The 25,769-nt window shown below is 44.9% G+C and overlaps 1 protein-coding gene across 2 annotated transcripts in view; it reads left to right on the top strand.

The window, feature by feature from the left end:
• BLNK (B cell linker) overlaps positions 1–25,769 on the top strand; it is a 73,806-nt gene that overhangs the window by 36,534 nt on the left and 11,503 nt on the right. For both annotated transcript variants that reach the window (XM_010974373.3, XM_031461497.2), the window contains 8 exons: positions 415–455; positions 4,890–5,046; positions 7,521–7,684; positions 12,983–13,064; positions 14,267–14,338; positions 22,242–22,314; positions 24,062–24,089; positions 24,896–24,938. In XM_010974373.3, the coding sequence (XP_010972675.3) occupies positions 415–455; positions 4,890–5,046; positions 7,521–7,684; positions 12,983–13,064; positions 14,267–14,338; positions 22,242–22,314; positions 24,062–24,089; positions 24,896–24,938 (660 nt within the window). The remainder of the gene's footprint in view (positions 1–414; positions 456–4,889; positions 5,047–7,520; positions 7,685–12,982; positions 13,065–14,266; positions 14,339–22,241; positions 22,315–24,061; positions 24,090–24,895; positions 24,939–25,769) is intronic.

The raw sequence follows: 25,769 nt of genomic DNA, 5'->3' as shown, positions 1-25,769 counted from the left end.
AGGAACAGAGCCTGGGTGAGAATTTAGGTCTATCTGATGCCCTGTCCGGTGCTCTTCCTATTATACCATCCACGTACTGAAACTCAAAAAAATCCTTGGAAGCAACACAGTATGGATTGCTACTCTAAAGTTCCCAAAATGTCCCTTGACAAAGACACATAAGGGTCAGATGCACGATTTCTCTGCCCTAGTGGGACTTTTCTTAATACTTTGAGAATTGACTTCTTTTTTAAAAGGATTCAAAAGTGAGTGAACATGAGATGACTGTAATAACCATTCGAGGCCTGTAGATGGGGCCAGGAAGCCCAAGGGCAGGGCAGGCAGGGCAGGCAGGTGTAGGGTGCTCGTGGACAGGGTGGAGCTGGCCAGCTGAGATTTATGCTTATGCATTCTGCTTCCCACGTGCCATTTCAGAGAGCCCAGCTGACGAAGAGGAGCGGTGGTCAGATGACTTTGTAAGTATTTGTTCCTGGGGCTTGGAGGGTATCATAATTTATAAAGACTTGTTCCTGAATGACATGCTGGTGGGCACCGCACATCACAGAGGGGAGATGGCTGGGCTGGAAGAGTCGCCTATAGCCAAGGCAGCAATAACTTCACAGTGGCTGACGTGAGCTAGCGCCATCATGCATTACCTCCTATAGTCCTCACCACAGCCTGTGAGTAGGCATTCTTTTCCCTATTTCCTGCTGGCATTCAGAGTACTCACCAGCACAGCCAAAACAGATGTTAAAATATTTAAATATATCCATATCAGTTGGCAATGACTCTGCCCTGAACTCCCCAGTGGCCCATCACTGCTTGGTCCTAAAGAGAAACTGCCTGGCACACCAGGGAGTCTCTGGGACACTCTCAAGGTCATGGTCAGTACCTGGGCCATAATAATTGTTGAACAGTGTGAACATCAGTCCTGCCCATTTTACAGGTATAGAAACCAAGGCACAGAGAGTTTAAGTAACTTGCAGTTCCAAAATTCAAACCCAGGCTCTCAGATCTTAGAACCAGGCTTTTAAAACCCAAGATGCTTGTTGTGAGTAAGAGGATATGAACAGACTCTGGGGCCCACAGACTGGAAAGGAGACCTGACCACGAGGACACTGGGAGTGGTGTGTCAAAATTAATTGTAAACCTCTTCAAGGTAGCTCTGCAACCCACAGGGCCCCAGCGGCCACTTCTCTTTGGGGCTGAGTCTTACAAGGACAAGACATCCTAAAAACTTTTCTTCACAAATTATTCTTCACATATCAAATTCATGCAGAATGTTAGTCTGCTCCAATCTGTGAGTTTTATCTCTGGAAGGCATCCAAGAGGGCCTCCACACAACCACATACCCCATAAGGAAATGAGGCAAGAGCATGAAAATGACTTGCCAGCTGTCACTTAGCAACTTAGTGACCCAGTAGAATGAGAACCCAAGACTCCTGTCTGGTGCCCAGAATTGAACCTGAGCCCAGTTCCGCACCACGTACGCCACCTGGAGTTCACTCAGAGTATTTGGAAATGTGACTTCCTCCCTTTTCAACTGCAGAGAAAAGATTTTTGAAAAGGAAGGATGAGAGGGCCTGTCTGTGGGTCACTTGGGCATGGAGTTCCTCCCAGGGCCCAGCGGCACTGATCCCTCAGAAGCACTGCAGCTACGCCCCCTGCTGGCTGCACACAGGGCGACATCCAAAGCAAAGTTAAGCTGATCCAACATCCACCAGGCAGCCAAGAAAATTGAGCTCACTGGCTGGATAAAAAGAGCACATGATGGGGGCTTAGAAAACACCAAATAAAATCATCCTGGAGAGGAGCGAATGATTTTGTGTTGCAAAGTCAAACAACCAAATGAAGGTGCCATGATAATAAGGACTGAGTGAACATTCACTTACAATTATTTTTGCCTTATTACATTCCCTCTATACTCAGAATGAAATCCAGGCTTATTGCTAAAACCCCCGGGCCTGATGAAGTCTGGCCCCTGCAGACCTGTCCAGCCTTCCCTGCACCCCCTCAGCAGGGCCTTGCTCACTGCAGCCCAGGCGCACAGGCCTGCCCTCTGCTCTTACGTCAGGCCAAGGTCCTGCCTGCCTTAGCAACTTTAGAGTCATGGTCCTTGGACAGGTGAAGGAAGATGAGAAGAGAGGAGAAAACAAAGAGCATCCCCACCCTTCCTCACTTGGTCTGCTCCCTCTCATCCTTCAGGCTTAGCTTAAATGTCTCCTTCTCAGGAAGGCCTTTCCAGCACCTCCATCCAAGGCAGGATCCCTCCTCCCATTGCTCTCTGTCTCAGGACCCTGATCATTCCCTTCAGTGCCTCTATCACTGGGGACAGCTATTGTATCTGTTTGATGGTCCACTTACTTATTATTCACTATTTGTTGTTGGTCTCTTCTGCTAAAATATAAGTTCTGTGAGGTCTGGGACTCTGCTCAGAGTCAAGCATGATGGCTGGCACAGAGTAGACGTGTAGTACATATTAAAATTGATTAAATGAATGAATGAATGGACAATTTGAGAAGGTTTTTGTAAAAGTCTGATTACAGATTGCCTTCTTCAGAGTTCCATCAGACTGTCCAAAGTATTGCACCTGCTCAAGTACTGAATCAATAAATGAATGAATCTTGTCATAATTTAGAATAATTTGGGGGAAGGGGATTTTTTAAACTATGTCAAAAGTTTAAACAGTTTCTCTTTTAATTCTCTTGATGAAAAGTCATTCGGTGCCTTCACTGTGCTTAAAATAGGAGGGACTCATGGCACGTCTCGCACTGAAAAGACTTTCCAAATGAAGGGCCAGCTCAACCCAGTCCCTCCTCCTCAGTCCCTTCAGAGCCTGGGGCAGCAGCTCAGCTCATTCACTCATCCCATGGATGTTGAGTGTGCGCCTACCCCGTGGCAGGTCCCATGCTGGCTCCTAGACAAACAGTCTCAGTCCGGTCCCCACAGGGGCACAGTCTGGGAGGCAGTCAGTGTCGGAGGACGGCTCCCAGGAACTGCTGAGGGGTCTCTCTTCTTCTCCCATCTCTGCCACCCCTGCCAGCCTGGTCCTCTCGGTCAGGCTGCTCTGCCCCAGTGGCTGCAAGGACTCTGGGGTCTTCCCCGGGTTGCACACTGATCCTCAGCCTCCAGGTAACTAAGTCTAGGAAGACCGTCCCTGCTTCACGAAAAGTGGGACAAGTGGGATGCCCAAACCATCCCCCACTCAGGTACATGTGTCTGGCTGCCCACTGATTCTTTCACTTTCTGGATGTCTATTAAAGCAACTGCTTCTCAGCACTTGTACTGATGTCTCCCTGGGGTGCTGCAACAGCAGCGAGAGGGTCCCCGGCCTGGATGAAGAGGGTCCCTGGCTTAAGAAGCCAGGCACTTGCCCTATTAAGCCTCCCTGAGCCCACCTTTTCACTCCTACTCCACTTCCCAGGCCCCCTATCTGGGAGTCATCATTGGCTTCTCTAGAACACAGACCCCAGACTCAAATTACTCAACTCCTCTGTGCCTCAGTTTCTTCAACTGTGAAATGGGATTTTAAAAACACTACCTCATATGATTGTGGTGAGGGGTCAAGGAGGTATGCAGTGCATAGAAATGTTAATTATAATAATAATCACTACTATTATCATTATTTTATTCAACCTAATTTCATATTCATGTTCGGGAAGGATTATTGAGCTTCCCATCTGCTATTTCTGAGACAAGGGTTTGGGAATATCCCCCCTACAGGAGCTTTCCTACCTCCCCCCTCCCCGTCCCTTCCTGGCTCCCCGACTCCAGGGTGAGGACAAGCACCCTCCCTGGCTCCTTCCTCCTTTAGTCTCTCTCCCACTGCTCTTCCAGCCACCTCGGGAAAGCTCTCTTCTCAGCCTCCTTTCTCTTTCCTTAGCCCACTCTTCCTCCCCTTCCTCTCCTTTCCCCCATCTCCCTATGCACTGAGGAGGAAAGCACAGTGCTCACTCATTGATTCCTTCATTTGCTCCAAACATCCTGAGCTCCTATTTGTGCTGGCCCTGTCAGTCACTGGCCCTGTCACTGGCCCTGAGGACACAGCAATGAAGGACACACTGCATCAGTGTTATACAATTGCCAGTGAAAGGAGACAGGCCAAAAGGTAGGTGCCTCATCAAATCATCAGAAAATCATATATGGATCAAGCATCGTGTCAGGCAGTGTGTGGGGGCAGTAGGCATAGAGGTCAGAGGACCTCAAGTGCTGAATCAAATATTTCCTCCACATGAATATATGTATGTGTGCTACACACAAAAACTATCTGAACAAAACTCACAAGAAGCTAGTAACTCTGTTTGCCTCTGCGGAGGGGAACTGAGCAGCTGGGAAGGCTTCACATCCTTGTGAACTGTTTGAACTTTAGACTGGCTCAACATATTTTCATTACGGACTTAAATAAAATTTATATTAAAAAAAAGACATAGAATGGACCCTGAGTCAGTTTGAAGTCTTAGTCCCTGCATCTTATTGGCTCTGTTTAAAACAAACCAACCTCAGTTCCTCAAAGGTGTCTGTATTCCTGAGCGTCCCCTTACCCTCTCTTATTCAACTTACATTTTCCTCAACCTTCAGCATTCATGATTAATAAACCCTATTTGGTTGTTCTATTTTATTGAGTCCTTTTTCTGTCTTCTTAAGATATACTTTATCCCTGGCTGTTTTTTTGCAGGCATACAGAGTTCAGCCAGCCTTGGGGTTAGATGGTCCACATGTTACCCCAGGAGAGTAGTCCGGGTGATCAATTTTGAAGGCACAAAGGCCTTCAATCCCACTGCTGCCACTAACAGCTGCCTAACCCTGGTTAGCCAACCCCTATCAGCCTTGCTTCCTCGTCCCTCCGGTGGGGGAGCAGCTCCAGCCCACTAAGCACACACAGGCCCTGAGTATGGTGTCTGCACTTGCAGGACAGCGATTATGAAAACCCAGATGAGCACTCGGACTCAGAGATGTATGCGCTGCCTGCGGAGGAGGCTGGAGATGACAGCTATGAGCCGCCGCCCGCTGAGCAGGAGACCCGGACAGTTCACCCGGCCTTGCCCTTCACCAGAGGCGAGTATGTAGGTGAGTCCCCGGCAGACCCTGAGTTCTCAGCCTGCAGGGCAGCAGGGAGCGGGACAGGCCGAGGTGGCAGGATGGTGGGCACCTCCCACTCTCACCACCTCCAAGTGGGTCATCTGGTCACTCCCAGGCACTGGAGCTCCCACTGGAAAGTCTGTCCATTTGGGGGTGGGGAGAGGTATCCTTCCCAAATCAGGAATGTTGAAAACAGGCAAAAGATAAAACAAGCATACCCTGAGGTGGCTCCCACCCCCACCCCGCCCCAATTCCTGACGGTCCAGGAGAAATCAACCCTCAGATAAGTCCCTGCTTCTCTTCTGGCTTCCTGCGCACAAGAGTCTAGAATTTCTCTTGAGATGTCTGTGCAGAACAAGGATGACCTCCAAGGATCCCAGTGTCTGCTACTGCCCTTCCTTCCTCCATCCCCCTTCACCCCGGCTCCTCCCCCAGCAGGCCCTGCTGACACCCTGCACCTAGACTATGGGACTTTCACTGGGGAGGGGGGAGGGTGAAGAACTCTAAGCCAGGAATCAGCTTCATTGATTAAATGGACACAGCATAGGTGTGGCCTCCAGGCCTGAGTGTGGCTTTTAATGTCCCCCAAGAAGAAGTCTGTGTTCCAGTCTAACAGGCGACTGAGTTCAGCACAGATGAGGAGGGGAGTGTGCCCATGGCCCTGATGCTCGCAGTTGTACAGAGCACCCACTGCATGTAAAGGGCTCCGTGCCCCTTGTCCCTGCCGTTAACTGCCTCCTTACCAGGCATCAGCACTGCCCCTCGCTTCATACCACCGTTCATCTATTGAGCACCTACTGTGTGCCAGAGCCACGCTAAGCACTGGGCACTGAACAGCAAGCAAGACAGACAGACTCCTAGACTTTTTACAGCTCACAGTTTCAGTCGTGGCCTACTTCACTCTCTCGATGATGTTAGGAAAGAGGTATTAATCTCCACTTTACAGAGGAAAAAGGTGAGGCTCAGAGGAGATAACTGGGCTGAGGTTTTGTAAGTGGCAGAGCTGGGAGGCAGGTGGGACCTTTCAGCCTGCACAGCCCCTGCTCGTCACAGCTCTGCCCCACACATCGCCACCGTGTCTGCGACCGCATTCAATCACTGCAACCACCCTGGGAAGGAAGGGGCTGAGTCAGGCCCATTTTACAGACCAGGAAACCGAAATTCAGGCGGCTCATTCCAGGGCACACTCATCAAAGCCTATCTTCTGTGATTTGCTACTTCTGATGAGCTTCGATCTTATATTAAGAAATCTCAGTAAACTCCAACTCAGTAAACTCAGGAAACTGGCTTTACTGTAGCCAGTAAGACTACAAAAACTGACAGTTACCAGGCACAGCCACGCAGACGCCTTGGTGCCTGAACACAGCTACACCACCCAGAAAGGGGCTTCCGAGGAGGCACCCAATGTGAAGTTAACCACACACCTTCAGCAAGGCGGAAGCATGGGCTGAGGGCTGGAGCCAGCGCCAGGGGGAGAGCAGGGGTGGCAGGCAGACGGGGCAGCTGCGTCAAGCCTGGGGCCGGCTGGGAGGAGGAAGCAGCAGGAAAGCAGTGCAGCACCTGTGCTGGTCCCAGGATGGGGAGCCCCCAGGCTGTTTCTATGCTAAGACCATCCTACAGTGTGTCAGTCGGAAGCCGTGCTCACAGACTACCGGGTAGACCCGCTGCTGCCTAAGCCCTCCACAGCACGACGCAGCCACGGTCAGTGGTGTATTCGCCAGCGACTGCCAGACGCACTGCTCCCGCTTCTGCTGCTTTCTCTGATCCTGACAATAACTCTCTGAGGTGGACAGTATGATCCTCACTTTAAAAATGAAGAATGTGAGTCCCAGAGAGGTTGTATAATGAAGAAGCAGCTCGAAGGAGCATGGCTGGTGAGTGGCAGAGCAGGGGGCCAAACCCAGGGCCCTTGACTTCAGAGCTTGGACTCCTTCCCCGACACCTGCTGAGGACAGTCCCGGACCAGGGGGAACTCACGGCTTCTCCATGATTTGAGGGAAATCATTGAGGGAGGAAACACAGGTTCACCCAGACGAGTTGTCACAACCCTGAACACAGCTTAGAATAACCTGGGGAATCCTCCCCACAAGTGCAAACTCTACGTCTGGGGTAGAACCTTGGCATTTTTTTAAAGCTCGCACGTGGTTCTCATGTATAAGCAGGACTGAGACTCACTACGCTAGGGCCTCACAGAGCACAGCGCTTTGGCTTCCAGTCCTCCTGAGTCTGTGGGTCTCCATCGCTCCCTGGGAGCATATTTTTGATGAGGACCTTCTTCTGGTTTTTGTAACGTAAGTCATTTTTGCCTAACATGTCATTTTACTGGTTTAGGGAACATCCCAATTAATAATGTGTGTCCATATAGATGCCGATGGTTTTATACTTTCTAGATCTCAGTGGCTTCTGCCCAGGGAATGATCCAAAGCCTTTTCATCTCATGCTTTGTTGTTGTTCCTTTCAAGACAATCGATCCAGCCAGAGGCAGTCTCCGCCCATCAGCAAGACCCTCCCCTGTAAACCCAACTGGCCTTCGGCAAAGGTGCGGCTGGCCGCCACTCTGCCAGCCCCAACTTCTTTGCAAAAACCTCAAGTCCCACCCAAACCCAAAGAGCTCCTCGACGATGAGGTAAAGTAAATCTGGCCGGAAGGCTTTCCAGACCCAGAGGAAGGCAGGATGCAGGGGCCGGATTGGGGAGGGGCCAGGACAGAGTGGCCTCCTGCGTGTCTTCCTTCCTCCCAGGCCCTGCTCTCCGGGCCGCTCTATCCATCCTGCCCCTTCACTGACTGCCTCTAACTCTCCATTGTTATGCTGAAAGGATGTTTTCCTCTAAAAATGGCATATATGGTCTTATTTTAAGCATCTTCCTTTACTAGAGGCTTATGGTATAATATCCATGCTGGGTGTGTTCCCCTCTAATTATCCCCTTTCTCAACCTCAGTTTCCTGTGAGTCTCTCTTTTCTCCAAAAGCGACTTCCCTATCTTTACCTTCCTTTGCTTCTCTCCCTGTCCTGCTTCATTTCATTTTTAACACCTGTTGTCTGCTCCTCCACCCTCCTCCTCCAAGATGCAGGGGATACAGCCAGACATATAATAGAGATAATGTCTCTGAGCCTCAGTTTTTCATCTTTTCAGGTTATTGTAAAGATTTAACAAAAGAACATGTAGGCATCACTAAATACAGTGCCTCACACACAGAAGGATTCCATGTATCCTATATATCGGATTCCTTTCTACCATATTCTAGATTCTTCATAAAATCTCACTTTCTAGTTTCTCCTGAAAACTGAAGGCCTGTCAACACTTGGCCAGCCATGACCCCTGTTTCTATTTGTCATCATCCCCAGTGCTCATTCAAGGCATGCAAACACCCTGACTCTGCACAAGCCCCATCGCTGTTCCATGCCTGCGCCGTAAGCATTTTAGTTTATGACCCCTGCTCTAGGGAGAGCTTAGGTCAAGAAGTCAGTAGGCTGAGAATGAGTGTGGTGTGTCAATCCTCAGTCGGTCTGTCCATCTGAAACGGGATGCTGCCCTCTCAGGATGAGAATAGTGTGGCAGGGAGAATCTGAGCACAGGACACGGCGGAGAGACTATATGTTAGGGTCTCACTGTGAATTCCTTCAGCATTCGGCAAGTCTTCATGAAGAGATCAATTCAGACACAGAAGACATGTGAGGACTGTGGCTTAGTGAGGCTCTCCACTTCTGTGTATTACTGGGGGTGGACTCCGGTGGGGAGAGGCCAAGTTTTGCCAATGGGAGCCTTGTGGAGGTGGCTCAGGCAAGTCTGAACTGGGGGAAAAGGAGAAGTGTGGAGGAGGCACCTTCTGGAGTGGGCAGATGGACAGTCAAGATAAGAAAGAGGTTAAAAGAGAAAAAAAAAAAGGCCAACATTAAAATCTGACTGAGCTACCATATAGGGAAAGAAGTCAAATACAAGCATCAACAGAAATGTTTAGCTCTGCCATACCGGTCTCAGGGACAATACGAGAGCACAGGGCAACCAGAGTTGGGGGTGGGGCAAAGCCCTGTTGGAGGAGAGAGCACCATATGACAAGAGTGGCTGACACTTGACCAGCACTGTGTACCAGCTGGTGTTCTGAGCACTGTGCATATACTATCTCATTAACGCCCCACAGCAACCCTATGAAGTGTGTGCTATCATCATCCCCATTACAGATGAGGAAATGGTACAGATGAGGTGCAAAGGGGTTAAAAAGCTTGTCCAAGATCACAGAGGTAAATGGTAGAGCCGGCATTTGAACTCAGATAAGGAGATGCCAGAGTTTGAACTCAGATAAGGAGATGCCAGAGACCAGGTGCTAAACAGCCACCCTGTGTCACCTCTCCAGCATCCACTGGGAGAGACCAGCTCTTCACTCAACACAAATGTGCCAGGGCTTCATTGGTGCCCAAAGCAGACCCAGTACCTGTCCTGGCAGGGTGTCAGTCTTATGGTTTTATGTGACCTTGGACAGATTACTCAAATCCTCTCAAATTCCTCATCAGTAAACTGAGGATAACTATACCTAACTTAAAAGGTAGGTATTATTGAAAGAATTCAGTAAAATAATGGATGTAAAGCTATTAAACGCCCACATGAGTTATATTAAGGAAGAAACTCATGTGGGCATTTAATAGCTCATCTAAATGACTCTAGATATGAAATGGAGTGTAGGGCAATGGGAAAGTGAAAATAAAATGAATCCATGACAGTCCTATTTTTCACACTTAAATTCTAGGGGAAGGTAAACATGTAAATACCTATAGCAAGTGTCTTACTACTGAACATCTAAACCCTGGAGTTGATCTAAGATTATTTTTAAATAATCATCCATTTATTTTTTTAATTATGCTATTATAAAAACCAAGGAAGGATTTCTAAAAGCATGTAGGTTGTGGTAGTGGAATAATCTACCTGGCTTCAAAAGACCAACCACTCATGTAACTAGAGCCAGGTTTTTGTGATGGCAACATGTGAAAATGTGGTTTACATTAAAACACTGCAGTAATGTGAAGATGAACTTGTTAGGATACAAATTATGATGGTTCTTGAGCATTTGCTTATTTTGGCAGGCAACAACTTTAAAATATTGAACTGCAACTGAAATGAATTGCCAAAAATACATATTATACATTCTTTCTCCTTAAATCCTATTATGGGGAAGGAGAGGGTAGGGGCAGGGAGAGAACTACAAACAGAATTTGTTGGGAATGGATCAAGTCTATTTTTCTATCACTGCTCTTTTGAGCTAAAAATTTCTCAACTCCAGAATATCATTACTCTAAACAGGTCAGATTCTAGACCTTGCAGATAAACCATCTTCTACTATAATAAATTTCTACAGAACATACAAACGCAAAATGGAGAAACCAGAGGAAAGAATAAATTCTGAGGTGGTGATGTAGGGTCAGTAAAGTTTTGGTGGAGGCATGGTGCTTCCACCTTCCCTATATCCATTCAGGTGTCATTGCTCAGTGCCAATAACAATGTTCTGTGTTCAGCTATAAGATACTTGAGGATTTTTTTGACTATAGGCTTTGAGAGGATGGGCACACCTCCCTGGACACTCAGCCTCTCCTCTCACAAAACTAGCCCCTGGAATGTACTACTCAGGCTACAAACTAATCCAGAGAGGTAGACCCATGGAACCAAAAGGGTCCTGCAGAGATGCCACAGCCACTGAACATCAACATTATGCAATGTTGTTAGGTCAGCCTCTTCCCAGCCTTAGCGACTGCATCAATTTCAGTTCAATTCTGTGACCCTTTGACTGCTCAGGAAACACAAATACAGATAAGGAAGAGCCCTTTCAGAGCTCACGGTCTAACACAGTGAGGCTAGCGACATCGTAGAGGTGAAGATCAGGTTCCCTGTGTCGTAGAGGAGCAAGTGGTCTCCTCTGATTGGCAAAGTCCAAAGAGACTTCCAATGATTCAGGGATTTACCCCAGGTCATACAACTAGGAAACAGACAAGCAAGGATATCCCCCCAGGTCTGTCTGATTCCAAAGCCTCATCCTTCAGCCAGAGAGTCTCTGACAGCAGAATTGAGATGTTGTGTGCACAGAACCACCTGGTGTCTCTCAGCCAGGTTTGGAGGTGAAGAAAGAGACGAGAAATAGCACTTAAATGAAGAGAGTAAAGAAATAAGACAGAAAGAGGAAGGGGAAGAAGGAAGGTACTAAAATGTAGTGGAAAAGAGTATGGGCACTCAATTCTTGAACTTAATCCGGGCTCTACCACTTTTTACTATGCTCCTTGAGCAAGCTAGTTAACTTCTCTGTGCCTCAGTTTCTCCAAGTTTCTTCATCTTAAAATGGACCTGCTAGTGGTACCTACCTTACTGGGTTATTACAAAGGTTAAGTGAGATTACATGTGTAAAGTACTTAGAAGAGCACCTGGCAATAAATGTTCAATAAATGTTTGGTTCTTATTTCTCCCAGTACCCATTTTGGCAACTCACCAAGACAGGTTATAAAAACCACTTTTGAGATCTGGTTACCTCATCTGCCTCATAGAATCACTCCCTCTCTATATTTTATGGTCAATTAATTATTGACAAATGTGCCAAGACAATTCAATAGGAAAGAATAGTTTTTTAAACAAACAACTGGTGCTAGGATAACTGTATATTCACATCCAAAAGAATGAAATTGGATCCCCTATCTCACACTATATATTTAAAAATTAAATTAAAATGGATCATGAGTCTAAGTGTAAGAGCTAAAACTATAAAACTCTTGGAAGAAAACATAGGCGTAAATCTGTATGACCTTGGGATAGGCAATGGTTTCTTAGATACAATACCAAAAGCACAAACAACAAAAGAAAAAATAGATAAGACAGACTTTCAAATGTAAAATTTTTGTGCTGCAAATGCTACCACAAATAAAGTAAAAGGACATCCTACAGAATGGGAGAAATTCTTTGCAAATTATTTATCCGATAAGAGACTTAAAACTAGAACATTTAAAGAACTCTCATAAGCCAATAATAAAAAAGGCAACCCAATTAAAAGTGGGCAATGGGGTTAAATAGACTTTTCTCTGAAGAAGATATACAAATGGCCAATAAACACATGAAAAGATGCTGAACTTTATTAACCATCAGGGAAGTGCCAATTAAAACCACAATTAGATACCACTTCACAACAACAAGGATGCTTATGATCAGAAAGACAGACAACAACAAGTATTGGTGAGTATGTGGAGAAATTGAGACCCCATACGTTGCTAATGGGAATGAAAAATGGTGCAACCACTTTGGAAAACAATTTGGCAGTTACTCAAACTATTAAACCTAGAGCTACAACGTGACCCAGCAATTCCATCACTAGGTATGTTCCCAAGAAAAATGCACATCTGCACAAAACTTGTACATGAATATTCACAGCAACATTATTCATAATAGCCAAAAAGTGGAAATAACCCACATGTCCATCCACTGATGAATGGGTAAATAAAATGTGGTCTCATCATACAATGGAATATGATTTGTCCATAAAAGGGAATCAAGTAGTGATAGATACTACAGCATGGTTGAATCTTGAAATTACTAAGTGAAAGAAGTCACAAAAGGTTGATACTGTTATATTGTATGATTCCATTTATATTCTGTGTCCAGAACAGGCAAATCTTAAAGACAGAAAGGTTAGTGGTTGATTAGGTCAGGAGAAGGGGTGGATGGGAGTGACTAATAGGTACAAGATTTCTTTCTGGGGTGATGAAAATATTCTAAAGATAGACTGTAGTGATGGCTGCACACTGTGAATATACTACAAATCACCAATTCACTTTGTATAGGGGAATTTAATGCTGTATGAATTATATCTCAGTGAAGGTTTTTTAATATCACTTCTTCTTATGCAGGAAACTATGAATGTACAGCACTCTCCTCATTAATTTCTGCATTTCCTTTAGGCTGATTATGTGGTCCCTGTGGAAGACGAAGATGAAAACTATATTCATCCCACAGAAGACAGTTCAGTCCCATCTGAAAAAGGCAAGAGTTTGTAGTTTTAAGCACCTGAGCACTTCTAGCAGCTCCCAAATAGCAAGACTATTTGGTAGCAAGCACTAAGGGGCTCAGAAATGACGGTGCCCAGGCCTCTCTCTTCCGCAGCCACAGCACTTGCCTTCTTTGGCTGGTCCCGCAGAGGGCATACTGAGCAAATCATCTCTGTGTTTTTTTAGCCTTTGCCCTTCTTCCTACATCTTCTTCCATGATTTAATACTCCCTTCTCAAATTATAAAAGCAGCTAGCTTCTCTTTAGTTCCTCGCTTAGAGTAGATCTCTCATAAAACCTAACACTCATAAAGACATGAGCCACCACGTTGACCTTACAAATATTATACCAGGAACAATTTCTGCAGAGGACTGAAAAAAATGAAAGAGTGAAATACGCTCTCTGTTCTAATTCTTTAAAATTTAGTGCTATCTCAGGCCCATGAGAAATATTTTATTTGTGAATCCTTCACAAAATAACAAATGCAGTTACAAGCAAATTATCTTAAAAAGCCAGTGTCACATACCCTCAGATCAGGCATGGAACAGTGTGTGATTACTCTGGATGTAGTCTCTGTGGAGAATATAATCCTGCATAAATGCTGCTTCTTCGGGTAACATTACTTACCTAGTAAATTTGGCTCCAGAATAACAGTATTCAGTTTTTACTCTGCATCATATTGTAACCCTCTCCTGCACTCCCTAAATATCACCAACAGCTTCAAGACCCACCTGAATTCCTGAGCCACCCATCACCATGAAATAATAAATACATGTTAAACACCACCACCTTACTCTCCACCCACAAAAAAACCCTAGAAAATCCAAGAGAAATGGTGTGTGTTTCATGTGGCAGAGACATTGGGGCTATTACTCTGGTCTCTCTACTATTAGTTCAATATACTTCTGATTAAAAAAAAAAAAACTTTCATCTCCTAGACCTCCAGTTTGCCAAGTAAAATTCCAAACCAGTATTCACTTTCATCATTAATATATTCATTCTAAAAATGTTTTATCTTCTGAGAAGCTTCTTCTAATGGCTTATAGGTTTAATAAGTGTATCTCCCATTCTTTGCAGATTCTCTGGTCTGATTCATCATTTCTGGAATGCATTTTCCCATTAATGTAAATCTCCCTCAGTAGAATGTATCTAATAGATATATATTTTTTATATCTATGTTTAAAATTGTGTTTTTCAGCTCCCATGGTGAATAGATCAACCAAGCCAAATAATTCCTCAAAGCCAGTCTCTCCTCCAGGGAAAGCTTCAGGTAAAGTATACACATGATTTGGTGGTTTTTTGTTTTTTGTTTTTTGTTTTATCGTGAAGTGATTCATTTCAAGGGTTTGGTTTTTAATCTATTCTAAATAAGATAAACAACTCGGATCAAATATTAGGAAATAATCCCTTGTATTTCCAAGTGTCTTAATAAACGGTAACAGAGACCTCTCCTGCTCATCCACTGTCTGGTGGCTCCTAGGTGACAGGACCCTGGCCCCATGCCCCTGCACCTCCGTTAAACAAATCCTGGCTTTCATCCTACCTCTCTGGGCACCTTGTGGCTTCTCTTCCTTCTCCCTTCCCCTGACTGAGGAAATCTGTGCAATTCAGCCTCAGCCCTCTGCTCTTCTTTCAGAATATCGTGGGAGTTAAGAGCATGGGTTTTGCACCAAGCAGACCTGGGTTGGAATCCCAGTGCTCCTCGTTATTAACTATCCCACTTCGGGTCTGTAGTTCACCTCTCCAAACATCACATTTTCTCATCTGGAAATGGAAATAATAGCCTGTGCCCTGAGATGGGAGAAATCTGAGATCGTGAATGGGAAATTCCTAATGTAGTCCTGGCACACTGTAGGTGCTTGGTAAAGAGTATTATTTTTCACTTCTTTCAAGTTCATCCATTCTGGCTTCACTTCTCTGGTCTAAGTAGGTAACCCTCTGGTGTCCAACCCTGACCTGCTTTCTCTTGTGAACACCTTGACCTTCCCACAGCCCCATGCTCAATGCACCCATCACCCCTACCCTTTGGGTTCCTATTCCTCTTTACAAGTCAGCCTCCAGGCTACATGACTCAGAGTGCCTATGTTCTTTCCCAATCCTGCTATTTCTTTTTCCTGAATTGGCTCTTCCATTTTAGTTGTGCCCACCTTAGCCAGGCTTTCTTTATAATTTCATACCTCTGTCTTGGAGAGTCCACTGGCCACACCTTTGCCTCTCAGCTCTCTCTTGAGTCACTGAGATGAGCTTCTGTCTCCCTCCAGTTGTTACCAGCTTCATCCCGTTACAAAGTTAGTGGTTCCTAGGTGTCTCCTGTAGGGTTTGGCAATCCCAAGACTGAGGCCCGCAGTGCTGAGTGGTGCCCACACCCCCAGCCTATTACAGTACAGAGGGGTGCAGGAGCCTCCTCTGCAGCATTCTCTCCTTCTCCTCTCTCCTACCCTGTACTCACCCCCTCCCTGCACACACGTGCACTCCCGCCTCTCTGAGACCTGAAGGCCGAACACAGAGACTGGGAGACTGACCTCTGCTTTCAGGACAAGCTCCTTGAGAGAAAAGATAAGAAGAGTATTTTTTAAATCTTTCCCTAGACTCATTTCCTGTGCAATTGCTCACCCTCTTCTTATTTATCCAAACCCCTTCAGGATCCACAGGCTCTATATACTTGGGGAGTAGAGGTTAGAGGCATCTTACCCAGCTCATCTTAACTTCTGGGAACAAATGTCAACACACCAACCTAAAATGTCATGGTGAGGCTGCTTTGGTCCCAACTGAAATGGAGACTCCTGACACATGATAACTCAGGAGAATGGCTGTTATCACTGGATTAGAAAACCTTTCATTAAAACAGATAAATGAAGGCTTAAACCCTCCTTCAGAATAATAGTTCAATAATCTCTGGTGCTTGCATCTTAAAACGTTCTTGCCTTACATGGACCTCTTCTTCCTAATACACACCCAATACTCCAATCAGCCTGTTTTCCATGTGTCCTGCCTTTTGGTATTTGTTTGTGTTCTCACTTTAATGACACCAAATCCTACCCATCCTTTAACACCCAACTTGAAGTCTCCCCCTCCAGGAAGCCTCCTGTGGTTTCTGCAGCCCTCAGAGAGCTCTCCTTTGCCATAAGTCTCATCCCACCTATACTCAGCCCACATCTATTCTCTAATTGCTTTAGGTCTCAATCTGATCTCCCTAAGTCTGTTGCAAGCTCCTTGAAGATACTGCCTTAAATATCACTGGCTCAGGAGGACTTTCCTGACCTCACAGTGGGCTAGATCCCCTTGGCATGCACCCCTAAAATACCCTGCACTCCCCCTTTAGCCCCTGATCCCTCCTGAGATCTCTGTCTGTCTTTCCCATAAGACTTTCAGCTCCATGTCTCGCTTATAGCTGTGTTTCCAGGGCCTGGACAGGACCTGACTCAAAGTAGGTGCTGAAATGGTCGATGGGTCGGTTGGTTGAAAGAGCAAGCGAATCCTCTAGCTCTGGCTGTCTAAGGAATCTCATGGCCCCATCATGAAGCATTGGCCCATTAGATTTATTATTCATTAGCTTTCTATAATCTAGTATAGCTATGTTTTATTACTAGAGGCATGAGATGAAGAAACCAAACGTGAACAAGAAAATAATTTCCTGTTTACATGATTGTTGGCTATAGACAGGAAGAAGTTCAGGAGGAGGGAGGAAGTGCGATAACTTGGGCAGGAAGACCACCCTGAACAGTGAGAGGGAGTTTCTGAGTGTGCAGACAGTACAGCTTTCAGAGATGGGTTTTATAAAAGGAATAATCAGACTACTTGCCTGTGACTTTGGATAATCGATCATTATCCTTTAAAGGCTTTGGAATGTGCCCTGATAGGCATCATGAAAGTGCTAAGATTTCAGGTTGGTGTTTCTGTCAAAGTACCACACTACAACACTTGCCTCTGGTTAATGTTGTTGCCTCTGGTTAATGCTTTTGGCTCCTTGATGGCTAATGAGGTGCTGGTAGAGGATTACACAGTGAATTAGGTGCAGAGGCAGGCTCTCCCCCTCCTCCATGCTCCATCCTGGGAAGCACAGTAGCAGGACTTAGCACAGACTCCAAAGCCAGAGGGTTCAGGTCTTGACTCTGACATTCACTAGGTGCTGAACTTCGAGCAAGCTAAGTAATCCTCCTGTTTCTTAGTTTCCTCGTCTGAAAAAATGAAGGAAAAAATGGTACCTACACCTAGGGGTATTGTGAGAATTAAATGAGTAAAAAGATACAAATCACACTCATAAAATGACAGCTTTTTGTTATTTATTATTGTTATTATTCAGAATCCCTGTTTAACCTGCCTTGATTCATGACCAGTCTGACAGAGGACCATTTTAGGAAACTGAGTTTCTTCCTTTCCATATAAAGTTTTACTCTAAATCAGGGTTTTTCAGCCTCAGCACAACTGGCATTTTGAGCTTGGTGAGTCTTGCTGGGGGCTGTCCTGTGCACTGCAGGGTGTTTAGCAGCATCCTTGGCCTCTGCCCACTAGATGCCAGTAGCATCCCCTTCCCTGGTAGAGACAGGCAAAGATGTCTCCAGACACGGAGGAACAACCCTGGGAGAGGGGGACAAAAATCACTCCCAGTGAAGAACCACTGGTCTAAACTAACTGAAAGACTGAAAGCTTTTGTGATTTATCTCTAAATGAGCATTTAGAAGAAGGCAGTGCAACCTTTGGCTGATTAGAAGCTTTTGTCAGAAGAGGTTAGACAGTGCGTGTATTTCTGAGCTTCCTCTAAGTAAACAGCATTTGAAAGTATTTTATCTCCTTATTTCCTAAAATAAGAGGATAGTTTTGGAATTTACAATTCCCTGCTATTACGCAAGTTGAACCTTACCTGTAGCCCAAATTGTTCTGAAGTTGTTAAATTGAATCTCTTTGTGTATTTTGTAAGAGTTCATGCAGCGTATGAGAGTACAGGATGCTCCAGCTAGTACACAAGCCCCACTAATGACAATAGGGTGTCTACAGCAGCTAAAAGAGAGTTAGATCCCACGGGCTCACAGTGCCAACACTGGGATTGTCCAGAATAAGGAAACTTACCAACACTGCACGTAAAAACCAAAAAGAGCATAATGTATAAAATACATCGGGTAGAAGGGAAAACTAAGGGTAAATTGTTTTCCTAGTTGAGAAACCTTGGTAAGCACTAGCTTGTGCAAGGCCTGTGCTGTTAAATTAAACACTGATACAATTTTTTGCTCACTACAATTAAAATAAAGCTGATTTTTCTAGTTCATTATGATGCTTTGGGACACATCTCCCTCTGCTGCATTCCCAGTTTCTCCCTTGGAGTTTTCCAACTGAGAATTTAGCTTTTCCAGGAAGCAGGGATCCTGGAGGTCAAAGGGTACTAGGTTGTCCTACCCCAGCCATGCCCCTGGATCTGACTTCAGCCAGGGTGGCAGAGGGGGTCACTGAACTATGAAGAGATAGCCTTCATCCTCTCGTGGGCATCTACAAAAGCACCCCTCTGTTTTATCAATCTTTCCCCATATAAGGGAGAAGCAGCAAGCAAATCTGACATGCCAAATCATGCCCCAAAGTAACATTGTGAGATACTGGCTGAAGAGAAAAGTTCCTGCCTGAGCTTTCAAATCGAATAGCCTTGGTTCCCAACCCCAGCCCTGCCCCTCAACCCCTCTGAGCCTCTGTTCAGTCCCCTTGATGTTATATGAGGCTGAGAGGTGGCACACGTGAGGTACCTGGCAGAGTTCCCCAGCACCTAGAGATACTGCGGTGTGGATAACAAGATGATAAAACAAAAATAGCAATAATCATATTTACTGAACTCCTTTATGAGTTATAATTGACATATAAAATGCGCTCATTTCACATATATAATTCAATGGGTTTTTGTAAATCATTGCATTTAGAGTTTTGTAACCAGCACTACAATTCAGTTTTAGACATTTTCCATGCCCATCCCAACTCCAAAGGAGACTTTCTGTCCATTTGTGGTCAATGCTGTTCCCACCCTCAGCCCTAGGCAACTCTGATCTGTTTTCTGTTGCTAAGGAGTCACCTTTTCCAAACATTCATGTAGATGGAATCATAAAATGTGTAGTCTTTTCCGTCTGACTCCTCTCACTTAGCATAATGTTTCTGACCCTCAAATACTCTCAGTCCCTTTCCAGCAATATTACTGTATATTTGGCTAATTCTTAACATGTTCAAAGTTACTGTATTACCTGACCACAGTAAGTCTGAGTTAGATAACGTAGGTAGTGGTGTCCCCATTCCAGAGAGGGGGAAACTGAGGCATGGTGGCTTGTAAGCAGTCACACAGCCAGTCTGTCGGCAGAGAAGTAACTAGAACCCGCCTTTCTGATGCAAGACCACAGGTTTTCCACCAGCGCTTGTAACTGTACTCTGCCACCACAGACGGCAGCAGGTGTGCGCCTCCCTCTCCTCTGATCACAGAAGTTATTTATGAAGAGGGAAGGGGAAAGGAAGACGTTGGCTGGCTGTTTGGAGATATGAAGGAAAGGGGAGCTTAGCAGAGAAGCCAGGCAGTAGCAGTGACAACAATAATGTGCCCAGGCCAAGCGAGCTCTTGGCTTTTAAAAAGAGCGGGTACCCCTGGGAGGAAATTCTGACTTAGACTTTATTTTTACTTCCTTATTTTTCAGGCAAGGTTGTTGTGTTTTGTTTTTGGGGTTTTTTTTTTTTTTTTTTTGCCTCTTCCCCAAAATCTTCCATCAACATCTATGAGTAGCCAAGGGTATTTTCCCAGTGTCGATCTTAAGTACTGAGAATTTGAAGACTGATATCAACTTGATATACCAGCTTATGAAACACAGTTGGACACATACTACTACCTATTCAGATGACATTTCAGTTTCTTGACACAGGAAATGTTAAAAATTTTAAATGTAGTCTCTTTCTCAAAATGTTTTTAAAAATCCCATCTGGGTCAGGTAACGTCTAAAGTAGGATTTACACGGGAAGGGCCACTCCTTCACCAGATGCCATGAGTGAGTGCTCATGGAGATCAACACTACTTAAGAACTGTGTGTAGAAAAGAAGCAGATGGGCTCTGAGTGAAGGCCTGAAGGCCTCTCTCTAGCAAAGTACATGAGAATGAACTTGATGATCTCTGTGTTTAATACTTTCCGAGGCCTTTTTTCTCTTTTTTGTGTTTGGAATAGGTGGTCCTGTCAGATGAGGTGGCATGGGGTGCACGTGACTTCCCCTGTTATGAATTCCCAGAGGGCAGAGGTCTATCTACCTCTCCAGCTCTTCCACAACCCCTAATATAGTGCCTCCAAGTGCTTTACACATACCAGGTTCTCAGTGATCCTTGGTAACAGATTATGACCTCAGTGTTTACTTATGTGTACTTTATCTTGCAAACTAAGACAATACAAACTGAGGGCAAGTCCAACCTAAACTTTTAGAGTATCCCCATTATGTCCATTAGGAATGGTGGACTTATAAGTGTAGTAGATTCTTAATACAATATTTATTCAGTTAAACTTAATTCAACAGAAAGCCTTTGTCTCACTAAGCAGTAAGATCCAGGCAGGTGAGCAGCAGCCTGAGAGGAGGCAGCCAGGAGATGCTGAGGGGAGCTGGCTAGGCTTCTGGCCTCTCCTGCTCCAGGCCTGCTCTCTATCCCAGCAGTGAACCTCTGCTGTCTCTCACCTTCCTTCCTCATAACAACTGCCTGGCTTCTACATTCAGGTAGTGGGAGGGGAAATGGGTATAGTGAACAAGGTCATCTGGGTGACTTCAGAAGATGAGATTTAGACTACAATGAGGTATCACCTCACACTGGTCAGAATGGCCATCATCAAAAAGTCTACAAATAAATTCTGAAGAGGGTGTGGAGAAAAAGGAGCCCTCCTACACTGTTGGTGGGAATGTAAATGGGTGCAGCCACTATGGAAGATAGTTTGGAGGTTCCTTAAAAAACTAAAAATAGAGTTACCATATGATCCAGCAATCCCACTCCTGGGCATATATCTGGAGGGAACTCTAATTTGAAAAGATACATGCATCCCACTGTTCACAGCAGCACTATTCACAATAACCAAGACACAGAAGCAACCTAAATGCCCATCAACAGATGAATGGATAAAAAAGTGTGGCACACACACACACACACACACACACACACACACAAGAATATTACTCACCTATAAAAAAGAATGAAATATTGCCATTGCAGGAACATAAATGGACCTAGATATTATCCTACTAAGTTAAGTAATCCAGAGAAAGACAAATATTACATGATACCACTTAAATGTGGAATCTAAAAAATTAATCTAAATCAACTTATTTACAAAGCAGAAACAGACTTACAGACATAGAAAACAAACTTATGGTTACCAAAGGGGAAAGGGGAGAGGGAGGGATAAATTAGGAGTTTGAGATTAACAGATACATACCACTATATATAAAAATAGATAAAGAACAGGGATTTACTATAGAGCACAGGGAACTATATTCAATATCTTGTAATGACCTAAAATGGAAAAGAATCTGAAGCTGTACACCTGAAACTAACACAATATTGTAAATCAACTACAGTTATGTTTTTAAAAATCATGAGATTTGGGCAGTAGCTTGCTGCTTGTCCCAATTTGTCTATTTATGGGCAAAGGCTCTGAGAACTTAGAGATGAATTGAGTGTCCTCCAAATGTGAGGTTAGGTGTATATACCATGTAAGTGTGGTCAGGAACGAGCCATGCTGTCTATAAGTGTGTATCTGGAAGGGTGGGTCTGTGCCTCTCTGTCCCCAGGCACCTCTGGTGTGCGCATGTGCGCAGTGTATACAGATGCAAATGTGAACTCTTGGCTCCCTCCCATAGGAACACTTGTGGGCTCTCACCAAGCCCACAGAATCAGGGGCTCTGAACTTGTCGCATGCAGGAAAGGAAAAGGTCGTTTAGCAATGTTGAGATGGAGTTCCTAATTAACATCCTAGTTCTGAGCTTATCAACTGATATTTTTTAAAAAAAGTTTCATCATCTTTGCCTACAGGTTTTCCCCAACAGCTTCAATGTAACCACTTATATATGTTTAACTGAAAGTAACAAAAAATGTGCATGTATTTCTAAGTTTGCCATAAAGACCAGCTCCATATGACCATCAGCCCCGGTGCAGGACAGGAGACTGACCTGTGTGTATGTCTGTGCAGGTCGAAACAGCGGAGCCTGGGACTCCAAGTCAACTTCTTCACCTGCTGCACCGTCCCCACGGCCCAGAGCCGGGTGAGTGCCTGTTGCAGAGAAGCACCTCTGTGATCTGAGTGGATGGTCTCCACCACTGCTGCGAGCAGGCCTGCCTGGAATCCTCAAAGGAGTTCTGCCTGCGAATCTGAGGGCAAGAGGGAGGGTGATTTTCTGCTGTTTCCATCCAGAAGAGCACGCCTGACCCAGCTCAGGGGCAGATGCACCTAAATTTACAAGAAGCGTGTTCCTGAAGAGTGTGGAAATGAAACCCTAATGCCCTGCTCTTCTCCACACCCAAGGAATGCTTCAAGCTGGACTAGGGGTGTCCCTGGTGACATAAAAAAAACTAGTAGTCTTTCCTCCCATACATTTTTAATTAAAGCTTGAGTTCACTGACTTGTGTCCCACAAAGCAGAAGCTCCAGCACCTAAACGATTTTGAAACCCACTAGCAGGTTTCACCTCTACTTTCTACTACTTGGCTTCTCTTTCAAGTAGTTAATGATCTGTAAACAAACATGTACACCAAGCTGCCTGCACCGGGTGTGCAATCAAAGCAACGGTGCTGAAGTTCCTTCCAAAAGCTGGATGAGAGAGTCTTTCTTTTTTACTGAACTTAGAAGAGCTTTGTAAACCATCAGATGAGTATTATAACGTGTCAATATTACAAACAGTGTTCCATAATTTCATATTGGCTCAACGGGTCATTTTTAAAAGCACGCTTAATCTGTTCAAAGTCGGCCTGCATGGTTATAATCTTAATTCTGCCACTGGGTAAAGCAATGAACTTCTTAATTTCAGGGGTTTATTAAGCAAAACTCTGCACAATTCTTTCTTGGCTCGACTTTATCACTTCAGACAAGTTACTTATAGTCTCTCTGAGCCTGTTTCCTGGTCTCTAAAATGTAATAAAAATACCCCCATTTAAAAAGGGCACTGTGAGGCTTAGATAACGTGTGAAGAGCCTAACTCAGCGCCAGGTGTCTTAGAGGCACTTGGGAATTGTTAGTCTTCTTCCTGCAGTCTTCCAGCTCTCGGCCAAAAGAAAGCGAAACAGAGACAGACAGAGAGACGTAGTATTTAAAATAACACGGAAGAGAAGCATAACACCTTAGCAATATCAGAGTCCAGCCTCTACTGGAACTGAGACAAACCAACATGTTAACTCAGGCAAGCACCTTCAGGACCACAGATCACAGTGGTTTTCAAACCTGTGTTGGTCTTGGGTTTATCTGTTTGGAATGAGATTCCAGGCAGACATCTGGTAGAGAACAGTCACCTGAAGCAGGGGGGACAGTGGCATGAGGGTGGTGCTTGGCCACCCTCACATCTCCACCCTCCTTCCCCAGACAGTAGCCCTGGGGTGCTGTTGTGGGTGGGAGGGCTCTGCATACACACTTTGAAAACAATGATTCTGGTCCTCATTTTAACAGATGAGGAAACTGAAGCTCAGACTGGCCCTCACAGCCAAGAGAAACAGGCCTGAGGTCACGGAGTAATTAGTAGCAGAATGGGAACGAGAGCTCAGTTATCCTGACTCCCTGGCAACTGGCACTCCTGTTTATTCCCAGTTAACCCCTTTGCCATCTGTCAGTGGACCTATCCGAGGCTAGGAGGATCATGGCTAAATCCTGCTTCCATCCCTCTCTGCCCTTCAAGGATAGTCTTCCTACAAACTCGTATCACTTTCATTATTCTAGTTTAAATTTGAGAGTAAAATGATAAGTAGTCAGGTTCTCTTTATCTTTGTTGTGTTTTAACAAAGCCAATCTCTTTTTATCCCCCAGGAAAAGAACAGCTCCACCACTGAAGACAGTAAGTGAATTTTGCATTTAAATGTACTTCACGTTTCCCACAATGTTTATTCTTATCCACTGACATAAAGCTGACAGTGCTTCCAGCTAAGGTGAACATGGCAATCTTAGCAACTGAAGTGGCTGCCTGGACAGTCCTAGAGAAACTCGGAATCCTCAGTTAGGCAGGGAAAATGCTGAATGTGAGGGTCGCATCCTCACTGAGTGTGAGGGACTGATCAGACTCTGGGCTCCTGACTCCTGTAATCTCTGCCTTCCCCATGGGGGACCCCTATGTCTGCTTCCCACCTGCTGGCCAGGGGGCTAACTGCTGACAATTGTGTATCAGGCACACAGGTCTGATTACACTCAGACTCCGGCCAGAACTTGGGGAACCTGGGCCAGCCCACTGTTGGAGGAAGCCCACCTTGACCTGGTATCTACACTGTAGCTTGACATTTACAGTCACTTACAAACACCGAGATGGAGGGGCCCTGAGATCAAAGCCGGGTGCCAGATTTTCACTGTGCAAGGACTGCTATCCAGCGGCTGCTGGGGGTCACGGTATCCACCAACTCTGCTGACAGAGCGGGGAGGTCCCCCCACCAAGACAACACTGCTTCTTCTCTGACACACTTCCAGCATATTGTCACTTAATGCAAAGGTTGGGCTGGAGACTGTGTTTTGTTGTTCTTGTGATCGAAAGAATAGCTATGCATCAAAGAAATGTTCTCCCCAGATATCTGTTTTGATCATATTGCTTTGACTTTTATTTCCTCATAACACTGTATTGAGGATCCTTGTCTTTTTTTTTTTTTTTCTTAATAGACTCCAGTTGCCTCTCAACAGAATGCCTCAACTGTTTGTGAAGGTAAATCTGTATTATTTTGATGGGTGAGCATGTCCTCTAAAAGTTATTTTGATTAAGGATTTGTATACAAATGTATTTCTAAATTTGTTTCATTATTTATAAGGCAACTGTAAACATAAACCTCAATGTCCTAACCAAAACAGCCTCTACTTTGCCATGAGTAGTGAGTAGCAAAGTTGATCAGGACCTGAGCTTGCCAGGCTGCATGCATGGGGTAGGCTACAGTCTACACGCCCCAAACCTGCCTGTCTGTAGACATATATGACTTGCCAGACACAGTGCCACAGCCTTATACAGGTGTGAAGACTTATTTAGAGCCACTCATGTATCCTAGTACCAATAACTTAGTTAAGGTAATAAAATGTTTAAAAATCTAAACTGTTTATTTGAACAAGTTCAAAGTAATGTTTCCTGAGTTCAAACGTCTGTCTTCCTAGTAGGTCTTCAAATGCTTTCCTTCCTTTGTTTTACCATAACCTAACAACATCACATATACTTTTTATTAGAACGTCCCATTAAAACAAAAATTTGTATTTGAAAAATACAGGAGGGAAAACACAAAGTAAGAATCCATAATCTCAACACTTAAACACTACATGGAAGCGAAAGTCCTGCGCCGTCTGACTCCACACTCGAGGGTGCTCAGTGTTAAAAGTTTAGCAAGCGTTCATCTCACCATTTCTTGAGTTAATATGGGCACATCTGGTCTCACTGACAATGGGCGGTAGACATTTTCTGAATGTGCATTACAACTCACCTGTCTGCTTTTCTCCGTTGGGGTTTTTACATCAGTTCCCACATCTCTTCCCCAGGCTGTTTCTGAGGAATCGC

This window comes from Camelus dromedarius, chromosome 8, assembly GCF_036321535.1.
Source record: "Camelus dromedarius isolate mCamDro1 chromosome 8, mCamDro1.pat, whole genome shotgun sequence".
In the NCBI taxonomy this organism is placed as follows: domain Eukaryota; kingdom Metazoa; phylum Chordata; class Mammalia; order Artiodactyla; family Camelidae; genus Camelus; species Camelus dromedarius.
Note: the sequence above shows the minus strand (reverse complement) of the source record. Positions and strands in the feature narration are given on the sequence as shown.